The 20000-nt window shown below is 35.3% G+C and overlaps 1 protein-coding gene across 2 annotated transcripts in view; it reads left to right on the forward strand.

The window, feature by feature from the left end:
- adam12a (ADAM metallopeptidase domain 12a) overlaps nt 1–20000 on the forward strand; it is a 245472-nt gene that overhangs the window by 51313 nt on the left and 174159 nt on the right. For both annotated transcript variants that reach the window (XR_015504576.1, XM_087276907.1), the window contains exons 2-3: nt 6496–6599; nt 15520–15593. Coding sequence is in view for 1 of the 2 variants with exons in the window: in XM_087276907.1 (XP_087133033.1) it covers nt 6496–6599; nt 15520–15593 (178 nt within the window). In the remaining variant the exon portion in view is untranslated. The remainder of the gene's footprint in view (nt 1–6495; nt 6600–15519; nt 15594–20000) is intronic.

Raw genomic sequence — 20000 nt, forward strand, 5'->3', positions numbered from 1 at the left:
ATCTTTTTAGGGTAAGAGGTTTATGAGTTATTGCCGTCTGTAACTGAATGTGTGTCAAGAATATCGAAAACAAAACCAACTGAACCGCGCTCCTTTCTGTCGCCCTCCTGGATATACAGCGCCCATAGCATTTTCCTATGGTGCCTATGCCATGGACCGGCTCTGAGTTGGCTGAGTGTTGTAAATACTCGCGCTCACCTCCCTCGCGACAGAGAGCATAGGAGATAAATGACGTCAGTACATAATAACCGGTTATGATTATTACTGAACCGATACCGAATTGTCCGCGTCTGCAGTGCACCAAAGAAACTAATAATTTTGACACCCCTACTGCAAAGTTTCAAAGATCACACTGCACCATAGTTAGAGTTACTGTTTTCCAAATAAACACTGATTCTGAAACGGGCCATCCTTTCACATAAGCGTTTATGGGTGTAAAGCCAATTCAAAAAGTCCGGGGTGCATATTTGTTGGTTCTCAAAAAATGTAGTCCTGGGCACATATTTACATTGAGCCTGATTGATTTTTGACTGCAAAAGATAATCAGAAAAACTATTTTCAAAATGCATGCTAACAAAGATCTTTGGTGGAGCTGTAATCAGTCACTTTTTTCACTTGCATGCATTGTAAATCAAGGATGTGTATGTAACACAGAGGATGTTGCAGTTGTTTATGAAGATTTAATGAAGACAGATGCAGTGGTTGGTGGCACGGAGCTGTCAGTGAACTCTTTTGTTTGGAGTAGCGTTCAGTGTGCTCGTATTGTAAACTGCACTCTTAACAGCTTGGCCGTCAGCGCATAATGAAGTGTTTTCATGCATGATTAGCAAATTGCATTGCTGGTGTCATTCTTGATAAATGCTTAGAGCGTGTTTGTGTGTGTCAGTGGGTTCAGCGAGTGTAAATGTGTTTGTATTGTTGGCGTGTTTGTGGTAAACTGTATTGTCTGGGAGGAAACTAATTTGTTTACAGTTGGGACGAAATGCAGGCGCCGGTCCAGAACTACTGTCGAGAGATGCGACTAACCAGGGAAAGCAAATCAAATGAATTGTAGGTTGAGATAAAATAATATAATATGAAAAAGAGAGAGAGAGAGATTCAGGAGACATTTTTCTTATGCTTATTTTTTAGGCTCCGTTTGTTTGATTGAAAATGCAATAAAAGCAGTAAGACTGTGAAAGATGATTAGAGTTTAAAATAAATGTTATCATGATGAAAAATGTAATTACTTCTGTGATGACAAAGCTCAATTTTCAGCATCATTACTCCAGCTTTGGCTGTATTTGTCTTTCTATTAGGGGTGCACGATATATGGTTTTAGGAATGGTATCTGGAATAGTCAGATGCCAGGATCTGCAATGTCTGTCGAGTGAGGAGTGATTGCATAGTGGATTAATTGGAAAGCCTAACCATATTTGGGGAGGTCTGTAAATGTGTGAGCATTTCAAGCTAGTTTGTAGCTTTGACAAAAATAAATTTTATTTATTTATTTACAAAAATTAATTTAATATTCAATGTAATATTTTTCCGGCGAGGCAGTGGCGCAGTAGGTAGTGCTGTCGCCTCACTGCAAGAAGGTCGCTGTGTCGCTGGTTCGAACCTCGGCTCAGATGGCATTTCTGTGTGGAGTTTGCATATTCTCCCTGCCTTCGCGTGGGTTTCCTCCGGGTGCTCCGGTTTCCCCCACAGTCCAAACACATGTGGTACAGGTGAATTGGGTAGGCTAAATTGTCCGTAGTGTATGAGTGTGTGTGTGAATCTGTGTGTGGATATTTCCCAGAAATGGGTTGCGGCTGGAAGGGCATCCGCTGTGTAAAAAATTGCTGGGTAAGTTGGCGGTTCATTCCGCTGTGGCGACCCCGGATTAATAAAGGGACTAAGCCGACAAGAAAATGAATGAATGAATAATATTTTTCCTAACACATAAATTTGGGTCTATTGTACTAATTTTGGACCGTTATTCTGTTAGATAAACTCCAGATTTGACTTCAGTATTCATTCATTCATTTTACTTTGGCTTAGTCTCTTATTTATTAGGGGTCACCACAGCAGAATGAACCACCAACTGTTCCAGCATATATTTTACACAGCAACAATATGATTGGTTTCGATTAACAGGCTGGGCCTATTATATATGTATAATAGTATATACGTCCATGCCTAATATCCGATGGCCAGAAAGTGATTAATTTTTTATAAATTGTTACATTTTTGGTATTTGTTATGCAGCAAGCCCAGAGATTGTTGTTTACACTATGATTTTATATAAAATTAACTTTATTGTGTGATTGGAATAAATATATATATATATATATATATATATATATATATATATATATATATATATATATATATATATATATATATATGTATATATGTGTATGTATATATGTGTATGTATATATATATATATATATATATATATATATATACAGCATTTTATTGGCATCGCTATATATACTGTGATCAATACTATATATACTGTATGTATATATATATATATATATATATATATATATATATATATATATATGTATATGTATATGTATATATGTATATATATATATATGTGTGTGTGTATGTATATTTATATATATAGCATTTTATTGTCATTGCTATATATACTGTGATCAATACTATATATATACTGTATATATGTATGTATATATATATATATATATATATATATATATATATATATATATATTTTTTTTTTTTTTTTATATATATATATGTATATATACCTCTAAAGACATTTGAAGTTAACTTATTTCTAGCATATAGATCTTTATTTTTTTGTACTATTTTTGATGCAATTGTTATTATATCAGAAATAGTAGCCTATGGAATATCAACATTTCGCATGGTATTGAATTTAGAAATTCCAGTATCTTGACGACTACACCATAGTTAATCACTCTGTCCAAATTAACTTGTTTGTAGCTTTATGTCAGACTGGATACAACTCACACTCTAAAATTGTTAAGCCCTTTATCCATTTCGACCCTAGTAACCCCCTGGGTAGGGGTACAAAAATTGAATTGGGATTTGGTTGTAGTCTTGTTTTTAGAAATATCATTCATTCATTTCATTTTCTTGTCGGCTTAGTCCCTTTATTAATCCGTGGTCGCCACAGTGGAATGAACCACCAACCCATCTCTGGGAAACATCCACACACATACACTCATACACTACGGACAGTTTAGCTTACCCAATTCACCTGTACCGCATGTCTTTGGACTGCGGCCAACACCAACTGAGCCGAGGTTCAAACCAGCGACCTTCTTGCTGTAAGGCGACAGCACTACCTACTGCGCCACTGCATTGCCTAGAAATATAATTTCAAAATTAAGTGAGTTTCTCTTTAAAGCAAGCAAAATTATTTGCAAATGTGGTAAGCGAAATAACTTTACAGAATTTCCAAATGAAAACAAGATTATTTTGCTTGCTTTAAGGAAAAATTACTATTCTTTGGGACAACAAGAAAATATGTTTTGCTTGTCTAGAAAATGCTTCTTGATTCAGGTATTTGCATATTTGGACTAGAAACGAGACAAAAACTAGTATGAAAAGCATTTTTAGCAGTGCAGGAATAGATGCTTGCAGTTTCCAGGGAGATTGTCGTCATGCAAACCCGGTGTTTAAAAGCATTGATTAACAATGTTGTGTTCATGGCGTCACTGTGACAGCGAGCTAACACAAAAGAGATCTCTACTGAGCACAGACTGGAGAGAAGGATTTTAAGTAAGCAGGCTAAAAATGCATTTCTTTGTCATTTATTCATTCATTTTTTTTTCGGCTTAGTCTCTTTATTAATCAGGGGTTGCCGCAGTGGAATGAACCACCAACTTATCCAGCAAATATTTTGAGCAGTGGATGCCCTTCCAGTTGCAACCTAGTACTGGGAAACCCCCATACACTTTTGCATCCACACACATACACCATGGCCAGTTTAGTTTATTCAATTCACCTATAGTGCATTTCTTTGGACTTGTGCGGAGCACCCAGAGGAGACCCACGCCAACATGGGAACAACATGCAAACTCCACACAGAAATACCCACTGACCCAGCTGAGGCTCAAACCAGCAACCTTCTTGCTGTGAGGTGATTGTGCTACCCACTGAGCCACAGTGACGCCCTGCAATTCTTTTAATTACTCTTAAATTTTCTGGTCTTGTTTGTAGAATTGATGTGTCAAAATTAAGTAAGTTTTTCCTAAAACAAGCTAAATAATCTGCCAGTGGTGTAGGCAAAATAAACTTGTTTTTCCTTTTGACATAATATTATTTTGCACACCCCATTGGCAGATTTTTTAGCTTGTTTTAATAAAAACTCACTTAATTTTTAGATATAATTTCTGAAAACAGATGAATGGGGCAACCATTACTGCATCCAAAATGGTGAAAAGCCTTGGAGTAACGATTGATGACCAACTAAACTTCTCTGACCACATCTCTAGAACTGCTCGATCTTGCAGATTCACACTCTATAACATAAGAAAAGTCCGACCCTTCCTATCTGAACATGCAGCTCAACTCCTTGTTCAAGCTCTTGTTCTCTCCATGGATTATTGCAACTCTCTACTAGCCGGGCTTTCAGCTAACTTTATCAAACCTCTTCAGCTGCTTTAGAACGCAGCAGCACGAGTGGTCTTTAATGAACCTAAAAAAGCACATGTCACTCCGCTGCTCATCCGTTAGCACTGGCTGCCAGTTGCTGCTTGCATCAAATTCAAAGCTCTGGGGCCTCATGTATCAACGCTGCGTACGCACAAAAACTTTGCGTACGCCAGGTTTCACGCTCAGAATCGTTCACGTTTGGATTTACTAACAATGAACTGAACGTGGGAATGTGCGCAGGTTCGCGGCAGCTTTATGGCTGGCGTACGCACATTTTTTGCGCGTGTCTGTTTTATTTCCATTGGCGACTCCTAGAGGCAGTTGTGTTAAATTCTTCTCTACAAAGTGTCTGAGCCTTGCATTGGCAGCTGTATGAGACGGGTTCATCTAGCAGATATATAAGGTTTCCATACCATACAGTTGACCAGCTAAACATTAAAGCACAACTTGCAGCGGTCGCCTGTTTTCCCAATGTAATCTGAGCTATCTACTGCACGCTCATTGCTATAAAGACACTATCTGAAGATGAATTCGCATGCGTGAATCAGAAACATTTCCATTCAATAAATGTGCAAATAAAATATGATGCACAAACTTATTGATGATTCCTACTTGTCTTTCTCGTGATAAATAGTTGGCAAAATCTGATATGTAGCGGGGAAAGAAAGAAGAAAGAGTTCATCAGACGCTGGATTCGAGCCGAGTTTATGCTCGAACGTGTCAGTACATGATCACATGCGTCGTATGAGGTGCGCCACTGAGACTGCTAAGGATATTGCAACATTTTACAGATATAAACCACACTTTTTCTTTTTTAAATGCACTCAGTGCGATGTTCAGACCCAACTGTGTTAACCGCAACAGCTAAACTCTCCCACTCTATTTTTTTTTTGTTGTTAATTCCGGAGAACAAACTTGCAAATAACACCGCTTTTCTCCGGTCTACCTCCGAAAGCAGCACCTCCAATTCACATTCTGTTCAAAGTTTCTCTTTTTTCTTGCTTTTGCCTTTGCTTTTTCGTTGGGTTTTTCCATTAGCATAGTCATTAGCATATTCATACGGGGGAGGAGGCAGGGAGGGGTTTTGCGCTCGTGCATGTTGCGCTCAGTTTCACGTTCATTCGGATGTACAAAAGAATATGCGTGAGATTCGGCGTACGCAGTGTTTCATACATCAGAATTTTTTTCTGCGTACGCACATTTACAGCTTTGTACGTACGCAATGTTTTAGTAAGATTTCCACGCAAGTCTTCGTACATGAGGCCCCTGATGTTTGCTTGCAAAGCGACCTCTGGCTTCGCTCCTTTCTATCTGCTCTCAGTTCTGCAGATTTATGTGCCCTCCAGAAACTTGCGTTCTGTGAATGAACGTCGCCTCGTGGTTCCATCACAAAGAGGGAAGAAATTACTTTCCCGAACTCTCGCATTCAATCTGCCCAGTTGGTGGAATGAACTCCCTAACAGCATCAGAACGGCAGAGTCACTCGCTATCTTCAAGAAACGACTAAAAACTCAACTATTTAGTCTCCACTTCCCTTACTAATCTGCAATTGCCTTTCTGGCTCCACTGCTAACTGTACAAAAAAACAAAAAACCAAACTTGCATTACTCATGTTTTGCTTCTTACACTTTACACACTTGAAACTTGCCTACAGCACATTGTTGCTCTTATAGTTGTGTAAATTGCTTCCTTGTGCTCATTTGGAAGTCGCTTTGGATAAAAGCGTCTGCTAAGGGACTAAATGTAAATGTAAAACAAGACCATTTTTTTGCTTGTCTACATTTTTTTCATGGTGTAGTGCTAAGCAGGGTTATTTGGTCAATCATTGAATGTCTAGACTGGTCTCAAGTATGTTTTCTTGTCTTTTATTTTCAGCTGCCTATCCGGATCAACACAACACTTCAAAGCATTATGAGGTGATTGAGCCGTACCTGCTCATTGGAGGACAGCAGAGACCAGTTAGCCACATCAAGTCACTGGTAAGTCACTGGGAAATCCTAAAAGTTTTCATTTTCAATGTTCTAGTTCAATATAGCGCTTACATCAGAACTCCCTTATTGATCTTATTCTTAACATACGAGCGGCCAATAGCAAACCACAACCATCCAAACTATAGTGTGGCCAAAATGAAGCCCTGCCCTACATTTGTTCTATATCAAAGGAACCATTTCACTCAAATATGTTACAATAAGGAAGCAAAAATTTGTATTGTTTAATAATGTGAAGGCGGGATCAACCTGTCAATCAATTGAGATCAACCAATAGCAAACCACAACCATCCAATCAATGATGGTGCCAAAATCAAGCCCCACCCTACATTTGTTCTTGATCCAGAAACCATGTCACTTAAATATATCACCATAATGAAGCATAAACTATTAGTGTGTAATAGCTCGAAGGCGGGATTAATCTGTCATTCAAATGGGATCAGCCAATAGCAAACCAGAACCATCCAATCAATCCCCAGTGAACAAAATGAAGCCCCACCCTACATTTGTTCTTGATCTAGAAACCATGTCACTTAAATATGTCACAATAAGGAAGCAAAAACTATCATTGTTTAATAGCACAAAGGCGGGATCAACTTGTCAATCAATTAAGATCAACTAATAGCAAAACCACAACCATCCAATCAATGATGGTGCTGAAATCAAGCCCTGCCCTACATTTGTTCTTGATCCAGAAACCATGTCACTTAAATATGTCACAATAAGGAAGCAAAAACTATCATAGTTTAATAGCACGAAGGCGGGATCAACTTGTCAATCAAATGAGATCAGCCAATAGCAAACCACAACCATCCAATCAATGGTGTGGCCAAAATGAAGCCCCCCCCTACATTTGTTCTCTATCAAGAAACCATTTCACTCAAATAGGTTACAATAAGGAAGCAAAAATTAGTACTGTTTAATAATGTGAAGGCGGGATCAACCTGTCAATCAATTGAGATCAACCAATAGCAATCCAAAACCATCCAATCAATGATATGGCCAAAACGCATAATAATATAGAAAAAAAAGAAGCAAGACCATATCTTATTAATGCTGACTTTTAAAGTTGAGCCTGTTCAGTTCAGCTTCTGATTACATTTTGGTTCTTTTGAAGCTTTTGATCTGTTTGGGAAACAGTGAACAGACGTGCCTGTGAGGAAACTTCATTCTGGAGGGGAATCATTGCTTTTGTCCTTAATGGAAAACATTTCTCAACCAATATATGAAATGAAGACTTGCAGGGCTCCTTTTAAGCCAGTTTTGTTTGTTAATGTATTTACTTGGAGTGTGTGTGTGTGTGTGTGTGTGTGTGCGCGTGTTTTTATACTGGAGTTTATAAAAGCTTTTACAGACAGATTTTACATGTGTGCAGGCTTGAGCAACAATCATAAAGAGTTCATCGAACCACCAAGGGATCTGTGTGTGTGTTTGTGTGGGGATTCTCTATTATAATGAAGTGGAAAAGGCCATTGAACTAGTATGAGTTTGTTGAATTGTGCATTGTGATTTATATTAGACCCAAACCAGAGGTTGCGTTAGACTTTGTCATTGTCTGTCATTTTGACGGAGAGGGTTGTAAAAATTCAGGTCATAACCTATTATTGACCGTCAATTAATTTGCATATTTTCTAATTGCTTTTTCATTCCTATTTTAATAATGAACTTACACGACGAGCATATAGGCTAAATTACTCATTTATTTATTTGACAAATGAACATTACTCATATCTGCCTTATCTCATATCTTCCTCCTGCGTCGACCTGAACTGGGTGCTTGCCTGTGCGTAATCAAACGCATCAAGAGAGACTGATGCAGAGGCAGTTTTCATTAAATTCTGTGTCTTTGCCCCGGAAAGTCGACTTCTCGTGACAGTTTTAAATTAGTTCTGGAGGCTGAAGGTGCAAACGGGTATGAACAGGCAGTCCAGAATCGTAGTCATATAAACAGGCAATAGGTCTGGCGGCTAAACAGGATAACAAGGTTAAGCAAGGCTAAGATCAAGATACGGGAAGATAAGACTAGGAGAACGCGTTGTAATGTCATCAACAGATTAACAAGACTCGGCAAACTGGATGGGTGAACGAGTGGCTTAAGTAGTGAGTGCAATCAGTCTCTGATAGTCCTCAGGTGTTGCGAGTGTAATCAGTCTAGATGAGTGAGCATGTGCGAGTGTGACCAGAGAGCATGTATGAATATGTAGTCCAGGAGAAGGCGGAAGTGTAGTCCATGGTTATTGTGTACACTGTAAAAAATAAATCCGTAAAATTTATGGTAAAAATCCGGCAGCTGTGGTTGCCAGTACTTTACCGTTAAAAACACGGTACAAACCGTAAAAATTTTTTTTTCATTTTTACGGTAAATTACCGTATTTATTAATTTATAGAGGTAATATGTCTGTATTTTGCATAATCAACATTTACACATCTTTTGTTACACAGACACGTTAGCACACCCACATGCAGGTGGTGATGAGGAAGTTACATAATGAGCCAAAGCTCATCACAATCAACTTTTCCCACAAGCAGAAAAGAGTATCAGCATATAGAAGGTGCTCAGTGTCATTCACACAGCTACTAAACACCAGTATGGTAACACGTATAAAATTAAAGTCATGAAATAAACATTGTTTATCAACATTAGATGTAACATAAATCTCTAAAAAGATCCATATTAATGTCAACAAAATGCATAAAAAGTGATGTGCCATGCAGGGAATTCTGGGAAAGTCAATTTACGGTTATTCGCCGTATATATTAAGGAAACATACCGTTAACCAGGTTACGGATTTGTACTGTAGCATTTTTACAGTTTTTTACCGTTGAAATTATGGACATATTTTTACAGTGTGGGAGAACCAGCGATCTATGATGAACAATCGCTGAATATCATAAATGTCTAGGTTTGAAAAGCATTTTTTGCAGTGTAGATACTACTAAAGTGTACATTTTAAAAAGGTACCATCTCAGTAACAGCTGTTATATCGTTATTTTGTAGTTTCGTTATCCATAACAAGCATTATTTTATAGTTATCTGGATAATTAAGAGGCCTCTGAGTAACATATATGATCGAGTAAACTTTATAGGCTTAAAATCTTCTCCTTCATGTGGAAAAATAACATCATAATGGTTAGGAATAACATGAGGGTTAATGAATGACTTATTTCTTTAGTTTGGTCATTAAAAATACATAAGTTTTACTGACTTAAATGTTTTCTTTTTCTCTTTTATATTTAGCTTTTTTGCCTTTAATATGTTATAAAGTCAAAGGATGCAGTAAATCTAAGAGTAAAGAGAGGAGGGAATTTGTTGGGATGTGAAGTTTGGCTGAAGTGCTGTCCGCTGTGCCACGGATCCAACTTTACATGTGGTTTTCAGATCATTATTCATCTCGGTGACCCAGCTGGCATATTCCCATGTACTGACATAATGATATTCTCCTGAAAAGTTTCCTGGAGCAGCACGAGAGCATCCCTGAATCCTCCCAACAGCAGTTGTCAACCCTGGGATGATGCTTCTCAGCTGCGTTTTGTTTTTGTGGGACATTTATTATTGATTCTGACACTTTGAACTTTTGTATCGCCTCCTTCTGCTCCAGTCCACCAATGCCTGTTCGGATCCTCAAGGTGGTCTTGAAGAAAATTGAGATGGGAGGTGATGTTATTGTTGGAAGCCATTAATTATTTGGTAATGCAAGTCCCTTCCCAGTGCCTTTGCTGGAGAATTATGAATGAGTGATGGAGATTGGGGCTCAGGGGGGCTTATTGCCGAAAGTTTCTCATCTTAGGGTTTAACTTAAGATGTGGTATGGTAAATTAGGAATTTCACACATTTGAAGTACTAAAGGGAAGTGATTGGGATTATTGTGAATCCCAAATCTTAACCTGACTCCCATAGTATGTGTTTGTCCTAAACTCAAAAAAAAAAAAAATGGTTCATTGCAAATTGTTGCAAGCAATTAATATAAGCTAAATTCAAACTAACAAATTAGGTTGAAAATTATTTTATTTATTTGTTTGTAATTAGCCCATATTAATTGGTTGCAACCACTTCACTTAAAAAAATATTAAATCCAATGAATAATTTATTTTTCAGTGTAATGTGGGTGTTGTGGAAATATACATTTATATTATGTAGTTTCAAAATAACAGTGATAAATACAACAGAAAAGTTATATTCTTGTTTAATTGTATAATTTCATTCGAAACAGTAGCAGCCTAGGTGTAAGAGACATTAAAACCTTCTTGCTTTCTGAGCACTGGCTGAGCCAAAGTGACGCAAATGCTTTGGGCAGGCCAAAGAAACTCTATTGTTGATAACCATATGTGCTTGGGCAGGTTATACTGCATACCCCTTTTTTGCGCCGCTGATTATACCCAGTTTAATTTATTGCACAAATTAATGCATGTCCTATTTAATAAAATTTTTGGTCTAGATTGAAGATTTATATGGATGTGAGCATATTACCTGATGGTCAAGTTGATTCAAAGTTCTCGCACGGACCTGTGCCATCGGTAGGCCCACACAGAATCTGCACGTGGAGAATTCCACAGATATCTGCAGATTTTTAGCCCATCATTAATTCTGTTTATTTACTTGAGTAAATATGTGTAAATGTATTTTTATTTAGTTTTTAAACTAACTACAGTAATATTATTGACTAATATGAAAATGTTCATCTGATTTATGTGCAATGCAGTTTGTACAGTAATATTTTCTGTCTTTTAGTGGAGATATTATATGAGAGATTTGCTTTGTTTTCTAAATAAAGTGAATCTAATTGAATTTGCATTGTAAACATTTAATAAAAGTTAAAAATATACTTTTTATTTCATATCTTAAGGTTTTAGTTATGATACTCCCAAAATAATGCCGCTGAAATCTGCAGATTTTTACCAAAATTCTCAGCAGAAAGAGCAAAAAAACTAGCTATTGATATTACCGGTTGTTATCTGGGAATAGCATAACTTGGAATGTCCAGACTGACCAATCAGAATCAAGTATTACAGATGTGTAATAAGATAAAATAACATACTTTAGAAATTATTCTCTGTGATAGCTTTTGTACAAAATAAAGTCCTGACTGAAATTACCATGGTTACAAAACAGATGGGATAATATTTTATAATTATGATCTTTCAGTAATACATCCCTGATCCAAAAAATAAATTAATTCTGACTTATTTTTGGAACAATAGGGCATGAATGAGTACCTGCAGTACATAAGCCAATGCAAGTCACGTCTGAAAACCATTGGTATAGCTCCATCATGTTTTGTTCACACTTCTTGCTTTGTGGTTTTTGCATTCTTGCAGTGATTTAACTTTAAGACCTCTCCGAGGAACTCTTGCAATGGTGTTAAATTTGCTTCATTTGTTTGCCTTACCTCAGATTTATGGAGGTCAAAGTTGTTAGCAGCGGTTTTGTAACCAACTTTCATCCACAAGAGCTTCAACCCCCAAAAGTCTGTTCATGGGAGATTTATAAATGCAAGTTGTAGAGAACAGGCACTCCTACGAACCCACAAACTCCCAACATGTCCCAAGTGGTTATACAGTTTCCCAACAAACACAGTGAGTGTTAAGTCCATACTATGTTCAATAAAGCAACATATTTTCTTTGGATTTAGATGCAGGTCAGCTTAAATTCCTGCTCATAAACACATTTCTCTCATTATCTCCTACCTTTGTGCTATGTGTCACGGTTGTTGCCACGCATTAACACACATAGTCAATGATGCATGGAGCTCGTCATGTAAGACAGATGATTCATGCTTATTTCTGCTGTATTTTGTCAACGCCTGGCTGGTTTAAATCCATTTTCCCTCAGAGCCTCGGAGTAAATCTGAATACTTTCAGACTTGCAGAGCGTGAAGAGAATTAATGTCAGAGAGAATTGAAACATAAAACTAATCCTGACAGCTATAGACCCACGACACAATGGCGGATTCATTTTATCCCATACAAAAGCCCACTCGGAGCTGGAAAGATGCTTTCTTTCGCTGTCGGTTAGTCTGAGGACTTGGGGTTTTCTGTATTGCAGCAGTTGGAGCTTCATTCTTCTGTGAATAAAATCATTAACACAACTTAAGCCAACATGAAATGGCATTTGCAGCCTTTTTAAAGGAACACTAAACTTTTTTTTAATAGGCTCATTTTTGGCTCAACTCTCCTGAACAGCTGAGTTTTGACATTATTGAATCCATTCAACCAATTTCAGGGTCTGGCGGGGGCATATATATAAATATATATATATGTGTATGTGTGTGTGTGTATATATGTATATATATATATATATATATACATATATATATATATATATATATATATATATATATATATATATATATATATAAAATATATATTAGATAAAAAAAAAACTAATTAATCGCACCGTTTTAAAAAAATGTATCGTGATTAATCGCGATTAATCGCATTTAAAATACTGAAACTTGTCATTTTGCCTATTTAAATGTAAAATTAATGTAATCGCAAGAAAAAATATTTAAATTCAAAATATTATTGTTTAATAGAATTTTTGTTTAACTTATAAACACAGATTTCTTCATGTAAACAACATACCCACAATAAACCATCAAGATCCTGGCTTGACAGCCATATTTATTACAGAAATTAAAACACAGGCATGTTAATGACATTTAAATTTAAAAACAATCAATGCCAATAAAGAAAACATTGATTTCCATGTTGGATTCTAAGTGGACTGCAAAAAAATGCCAAAATACAGCTATTGCAGATATGGAAAATGAAAATTATAATAATAAACTATAGAATACAAACTTTTGCACTCATTGTAAAGTTTTATTGCTGTGAGTTGAGAACATTAATTATAGAGTAGAAACAATTTTGCTTAATCCTCCTTTACATTCATCCAGTTGCTAAGACTAGGAGTATCCCGCAAGTACACAGAGACTCCCAAATGCCCGCAAATGAATGATAATTTCTTGCAAACCGGTCGTTAAATACATTGCACACCCCCTCGCCCCTACTCAGATACGTCGCTCACTCCACCCTTGACACCCCTCAACGAGCCTGACACAGACACAGACAGACACACACAACACGCTGCAGACGTTTTGGCCCCAACGGCCTTCCATACTGGAGCGACTCCCCTCAGATTCAACACGCATGATCGCGTTCATCAAATTTGCTTAAACTAAGCGTCCTAAAGTATTACTGTACTTCACAAGGATTCTGACACAACAACGCGAAGCATACGCTTTCGTTGCGTTTAATGAGGAAACACGCTAAACTTGGAGGGCTCATGCTGAAAGGCAGAGTAATGCCCTGTCTTTGACAGCTCGCGATTTCACCAGACGTTTTGAGTACATTTACATAAGACACCAATACTCCGATTTTAATATGATTAAGATAATACTCTTATTAAAATTCTACCGTGTAGCCTTAAAAGGAACCTTACCTTAAAGGAACAACGAGTCACGAAATGCAGAGGATTTTCTTTCTGTTCGCCATGCGGTATCAACTTACAACAGAAGTCGAAAGTTAAAAATGAAACACCCGAAATTGCATGAAACTCTGGATAACCTGTGATGAAAATAATTGTTTTATACTGGAACTTGCCTTCAAAAAGTGCTTCCTTGGTCTTATCCACATTTATTGCATGTTGAACACACGTCCACCACAACAGGAAGTAAAAAAACCTGAACTGCGTTAATTGTGTGTGTATATATATATATATATATATATATATATATATATATATATATATATATATATATATATATATATATATATATATACATACATAAATAAAGATAAGTATAAACACATTTTGTGGCGACCCAGTGGCGCAGTAGGGCTGGGCCTCGGCTGGGTCAGTTGGCGTTTCTGTGTGGAGTTTGCATGTTCTCCCTGCATTCACATGGGTTTCCTCCGGGTGCTCCGGTTTCCCCCACAGTCCAAAGACATGCAGTATAGGTGAATTGGGTAGGCTAAATTGTCCGTAGTGTATGAGTGTGAATGAATGTGTGGATGTTTCCCAGAGATAAATTGTGGCTGGAAGGACATCCACTGCGTAAAAACGTGGTGGATAAGTTGGCGGTTCATTCTGCTGTGGTGACCCCAGATTAATAAATGGACTGAGCCAAAAAGAAAATTAATGGATGAATAAACGCATCCCCCCCCCTTCCCCCCTCATCCTAAAGACAATGGATGAGTCCATTTCCGGTTGCTCTACAGCACTCCACAGCGAACTCGCCACTATTTAGCCAGACAGTAAATCAAAACCATGTTGTGAGGCGAGCCATCAGACTGATTGAAGCGTGCTTTGATAGGTTGCATGATATTTTTTGTGCCTCCAGAGGTGTCACAGGTGTGTGTAATTATATAATCAACCAATCAGCTGCCATCTCATCAAGTGGCAATCAACCAGTTAAATCAGCTGGGCGTCTTTATGAACAGATTGAGAAATGCTAATGCTGCAACAGGTGTCTAATGAGACAGGGAGGCACACTCCAATATGGTAGCCCACAAATTCAGTGCATGTTTCACTTTTATTTTCCCATTCAGAACCCACTTTTCAGAATGATGTTATGCAGATATTACATCCATCAAATGCAGAAATAAAACCTATTTTAATGCAAATATAATTGATTCATATATGTAAATGTTTTTTTTTTCTCATCACAAACGTTGATTTAAATGGTAAAATAGCTCTATAATCTTCATGTGGTGTCTTAAATGTATAATTCTAAATAATTTTAAAGGCAATTTCTCTTATAGGGAATGAGATGCTCTTCATTTTTTATCAGCCTCATTAATGTGCAGGGAACATGACTCATTTATATCTCTGAGATTTTTAATTTTTATTTATTTTGTTGATGTAAAAACGCACTTTATTCATTATCTCTGTGTTTTTGTCTGGTTTTAGGGTCATCCTGCATCACTGAAAGTGCTGATCAAAGTAAACGGGGAGCAGCTTTTACTTGCTTTGTGGAAAAATGAGTAAGTCATTTATTTGTTATTTATTTAATGAGTAAATCTCTTTACTATATACTGTATATCATGGTTACACACGTGGAGACATAATATGGCAGAAGTTTTTTAGATGCCACAAACTATCTTGGCATTTAAATGACCCCAGTATATATTATAAACAGTTCATTTAATGCAAAGTTGAGAGAATAGAAAAAATAAGAATTTCTATTGTATTACTATGGGATTTTATTTTTATTTTTTGCTGTTTGTTTATTAAGCATGGATGCATGTTTTTTATATTATACAATATAATAAGAGATATTATTGTTATTATTATTTCTACTAGAAATAAAATAATTATTGATAATTTTGCGGTAATAATATATATAATAATAATATAGTAATAATTTTTTCAACTAATAATTATATTTTAATTTAAATAATAATGATTATTTAAATCTAATGATGATGATAATAATAATAATAATAATAATAATAGTAATAATAATAATTATCATTATTATTTCTTCTAGAAATGTAATAATTATTATTAATTTTGCATTAATATTATTAATTATTTTAATTAATAATTATATTTTTTATGATTATTTAATAAGTAAAGAATTAAAAATATTTTTTTATTATTATTATTATTATTATTATTAATATTATTATTAATGTTAATATTTCTACTAGAAATGTCATAATTAGTAATAATTTCGTAGTAATAATATTAATTATTTCAACTAATAAATATATTTTATTGAATAACAATATGTAATAATTTAATAATTAATAACTTAATCATTATTGTATTATTATAATTATATTATAATTACAATTTTATTATAATAATTAATAATATTAATGATGATGATGACGATGATTAATATTATTATTATTTCTACTAGAAATGTAATAATTTGTAATAATTTTGTATTAATAATATAAATTATTTAATCTAATATTTATATATTTTTTAAAGTAATAATGATTGTTTAGTGTTTTTTATTAAATATAATAATAATAATAATAATAATAATAATAATAATAATAATAATAATAATAATAATTGTAATATAATAATAATAATAATAATAATAAATATTATTATTTTTTAATATACTTTTTTAAACACCTTTCTATAGACTTTCCACTAGCACTCCCATATAGACAAAAAAAAATCAAAATAAGACTTTTTTTATTTTACTGTCTGTTTTGTTAATTCAAATAATGGTAATTCATGGAATATTACCTTAGATTTGACTGCCAAAAGTATCTAAAAGATGCATGTGTGTGTTCGCTGGGATACATTTATTTGAGAATTAATAAAACATGAGCAACGTTTTGCAATTCAAATAAGACACACTTTAATTTAACCTCTGTTTAACTGGCAAGGCACTGTGTAACGTCTTCATTTTCCTTGTAAGAACCCATGTGTGGAGCTTTTTATGGTTGAAAGAAGTGAAAGAGCAGCGTGAAACGGTCAAACCGGTCAGCATAATGAAGCCGGCTCTGTTTTTCTGAATGCAAATGAAAATCGACTCTGACAGATTCATGCCGGAGGCGACAAATCACCACAACTGAGTCTAATTACTGAATCTGCTGCAAACGTGGACATCCGTGCTTTTCACTGGCCATGCAGAAAGCGAGACAGAGAGTGTGTTTTTGAAGAATAGTGACGTAAAGAAGGTCATCGGGTGAGCTTTGGTGTCTGAAAAGCTCACCTGTGACTTTATTCGGGTTGACATTGATGTTCACGGTGAGAGTGATTGAGAAGGTCTGTGCCGTCATGGATTGTGTGTGTCAATGTGAAACAGAGCATGAAGAAAAGAAGCAGGTCTGCAGTGTGTTTAAAGTTACAGGGGGTGAAATTATACTGTATAAGTGACCTTGAACTTATTGAGTTCATTCTTAGACTTCATTCATGGATGGATAGATGGTTACTGTAGATAGATACTATGGATGGATGGATGGATGGATAAATGGACAGGACAGATAGAAACTGTAGATGGATACATGGATAGATTGATTGATAGATGGATACTATGGATGGATGGATGGACAGAGAGCTAGAGAGATAGATGGATGAATGGATGGATGGATGGATAAAAACTGCAGATGGATAAATAGATGGGTACTGTAGATGGATAGATTGATGGAAACTGTAGATAGATACTGTAGATGGATAAATTGATAGATGCTGTAGATAGATAGATAGATAGATAGATAGATAGATAGATAGATAGATAGATAGATAGATAGATAGATAGATAGATAGATAGATAGATAGATAGATAGATAGATGGATGGATGGATGGATGGATGGATGGATGGATGGATGGATAGATAGATAGATAATGTAGATGGATAGATAGATAGATGGATGGATGGATTGAATGATAATGTAGACAATAGCTAGATGGATAGACACTCATGGATGGATAGATGGTTACTGTAGATAGATACTATGGATGGATGGCTGGATAGATGGATGGATAAATGGATGGGTACTGTAGATAGATAGATGCTGTAGATAGATACTGTAGATGGATGGATGAATAGATACTTCAAGATGGACAGATAGAAACTGTAGATGGATACATGGATAGATTGATTGATAGATGGATACTATGGATGGATGGATGGACAGAGAGCTAGAGAGATAGATGGATGGATGGATGGATGAATAGATAATGTAGATGGATAGATGGATGGATGGATGGATTGAATGATAATGTAGACAATAGCTAGATGGACAGACACTGTATATTAATGGATGGATTGATGATGGATGAATAATGTACTGTAGATAGATAGATAGATAGATAGATAGATAGATAGATAGATAGATAGATAGATAGATAGATAGATAGATAGATAGATAGATAGATAGATAGATAGATGGATAGATAATGTAGATGGATAGATAGATGGATGGATGGATTGAATGATAATGTAGACAATAGCTAGATGGACAGACACTGTATATTAATGGATGGATTGATGATGGATGAATAATGTACTGTAGATAGATAGATAGATAGATAGATAGATAGATAGATAGATAGATAGATAGATAGATAGATAGATAGATAGATAGATAGATAGATAGATAGATAGATAGATAGATAGATAGATAGATAGATGGATAGATAATGTAGATGGATAGATAGATGGATGGATGGATTGAATGATAATGTAGACAATAGCTAGATGGATAGACACTCATGGATGGATGGATGATGGATGAATGAATAAGATAGATAGATAGATAGATAGATAGATAAATAGATAGATAGATAGATAGATAGATAGATAGATAGATAGATAGATAGATAGATAGATAGATAGATAGATAGATAGATAGATAGATAGATAGATAGATAGATAGATAGATAGATAGATAGATAGATAGATGGATGGATGGATTGAATGATAATGTAGACAATAGCTAGATGGATAGACACTCATGGATGGATGGATGATGGATGAATGAATAAGATAGATAGATAGATAGATAAATAGATAGATAGATAGATAGATAGATAGATAGATAGATAGATAGATAGATAGATAGATAGATAGATAGATAGATAGATAGATAGATAGATAGATAGATAGATAGATAGATAGATAGATAGATAGATAGATAGATAGATGGATAGATAGATGGATAGATAATGTAGATGGATAGATAGATGAATGGATGGATTGAATGATAATGTAGACAATAGCTAGATGGATAGACACTCATGGATGGATGGATGATGGATGAATGAATAAGATAGATAGATAGATAGATAGATAGATAAATAGATAGATAGATAGATAGATAGATAGATAGATAGATAGATAGATAGATAGATAGATAGATAGATAGATAGATAGATAGATAGATAGATAGATAGATAGATAGATAGATAGATAGATAGATAAAAAGATAATGTAGATGGATAGATAGATGGATGGATTGATGGACAACGTAGACAATAGCTAGATGGATAGACACTGTATATTAATGGATGGATGGATGGATGAATAATGTAGATAGATAGATTGTTTGATGGATTGATGGATAATGTAGACAATGGATAGATGGATAGATACTGTATATGGATGGATAGATGGATGAATGGACAATGTAGATGGATAAATATATGGATAGATACTGTAGATTGATGGATGGATTGATAGATAGATAAATGGTTATTGTAGATGGATAGACAGACAGACAAACAGACAGGCAGACACTGTAGATTGATAGATGGTAGGATGGATAATTAGGTGGAGATATGGATAGATAGATGGATAAATAAATATGGTGATGGATGGATGGATAATGTAGGTATATAAATAGATGGATGGATAGATGGTGAGAGTGATTGAGAAGGTCTGTGCCGTCATGGATTGTGTGTGTCGATGTGAAACAGA

This window comes from Danio rerio, chromosome 12, assembly GCF_052040795.2.
Source record: "Danio rerio strain M-AB ecotype USA chromosome 12, GRCz13ab, whole genome shotgun sequence".
Taxonomy (NCBI): domain Eukaryota; kingdom Metazoa; phylum Chordata; class Actinopteri; order Cypriniformes; family Danionidae; genus Danio; species Danio rerio.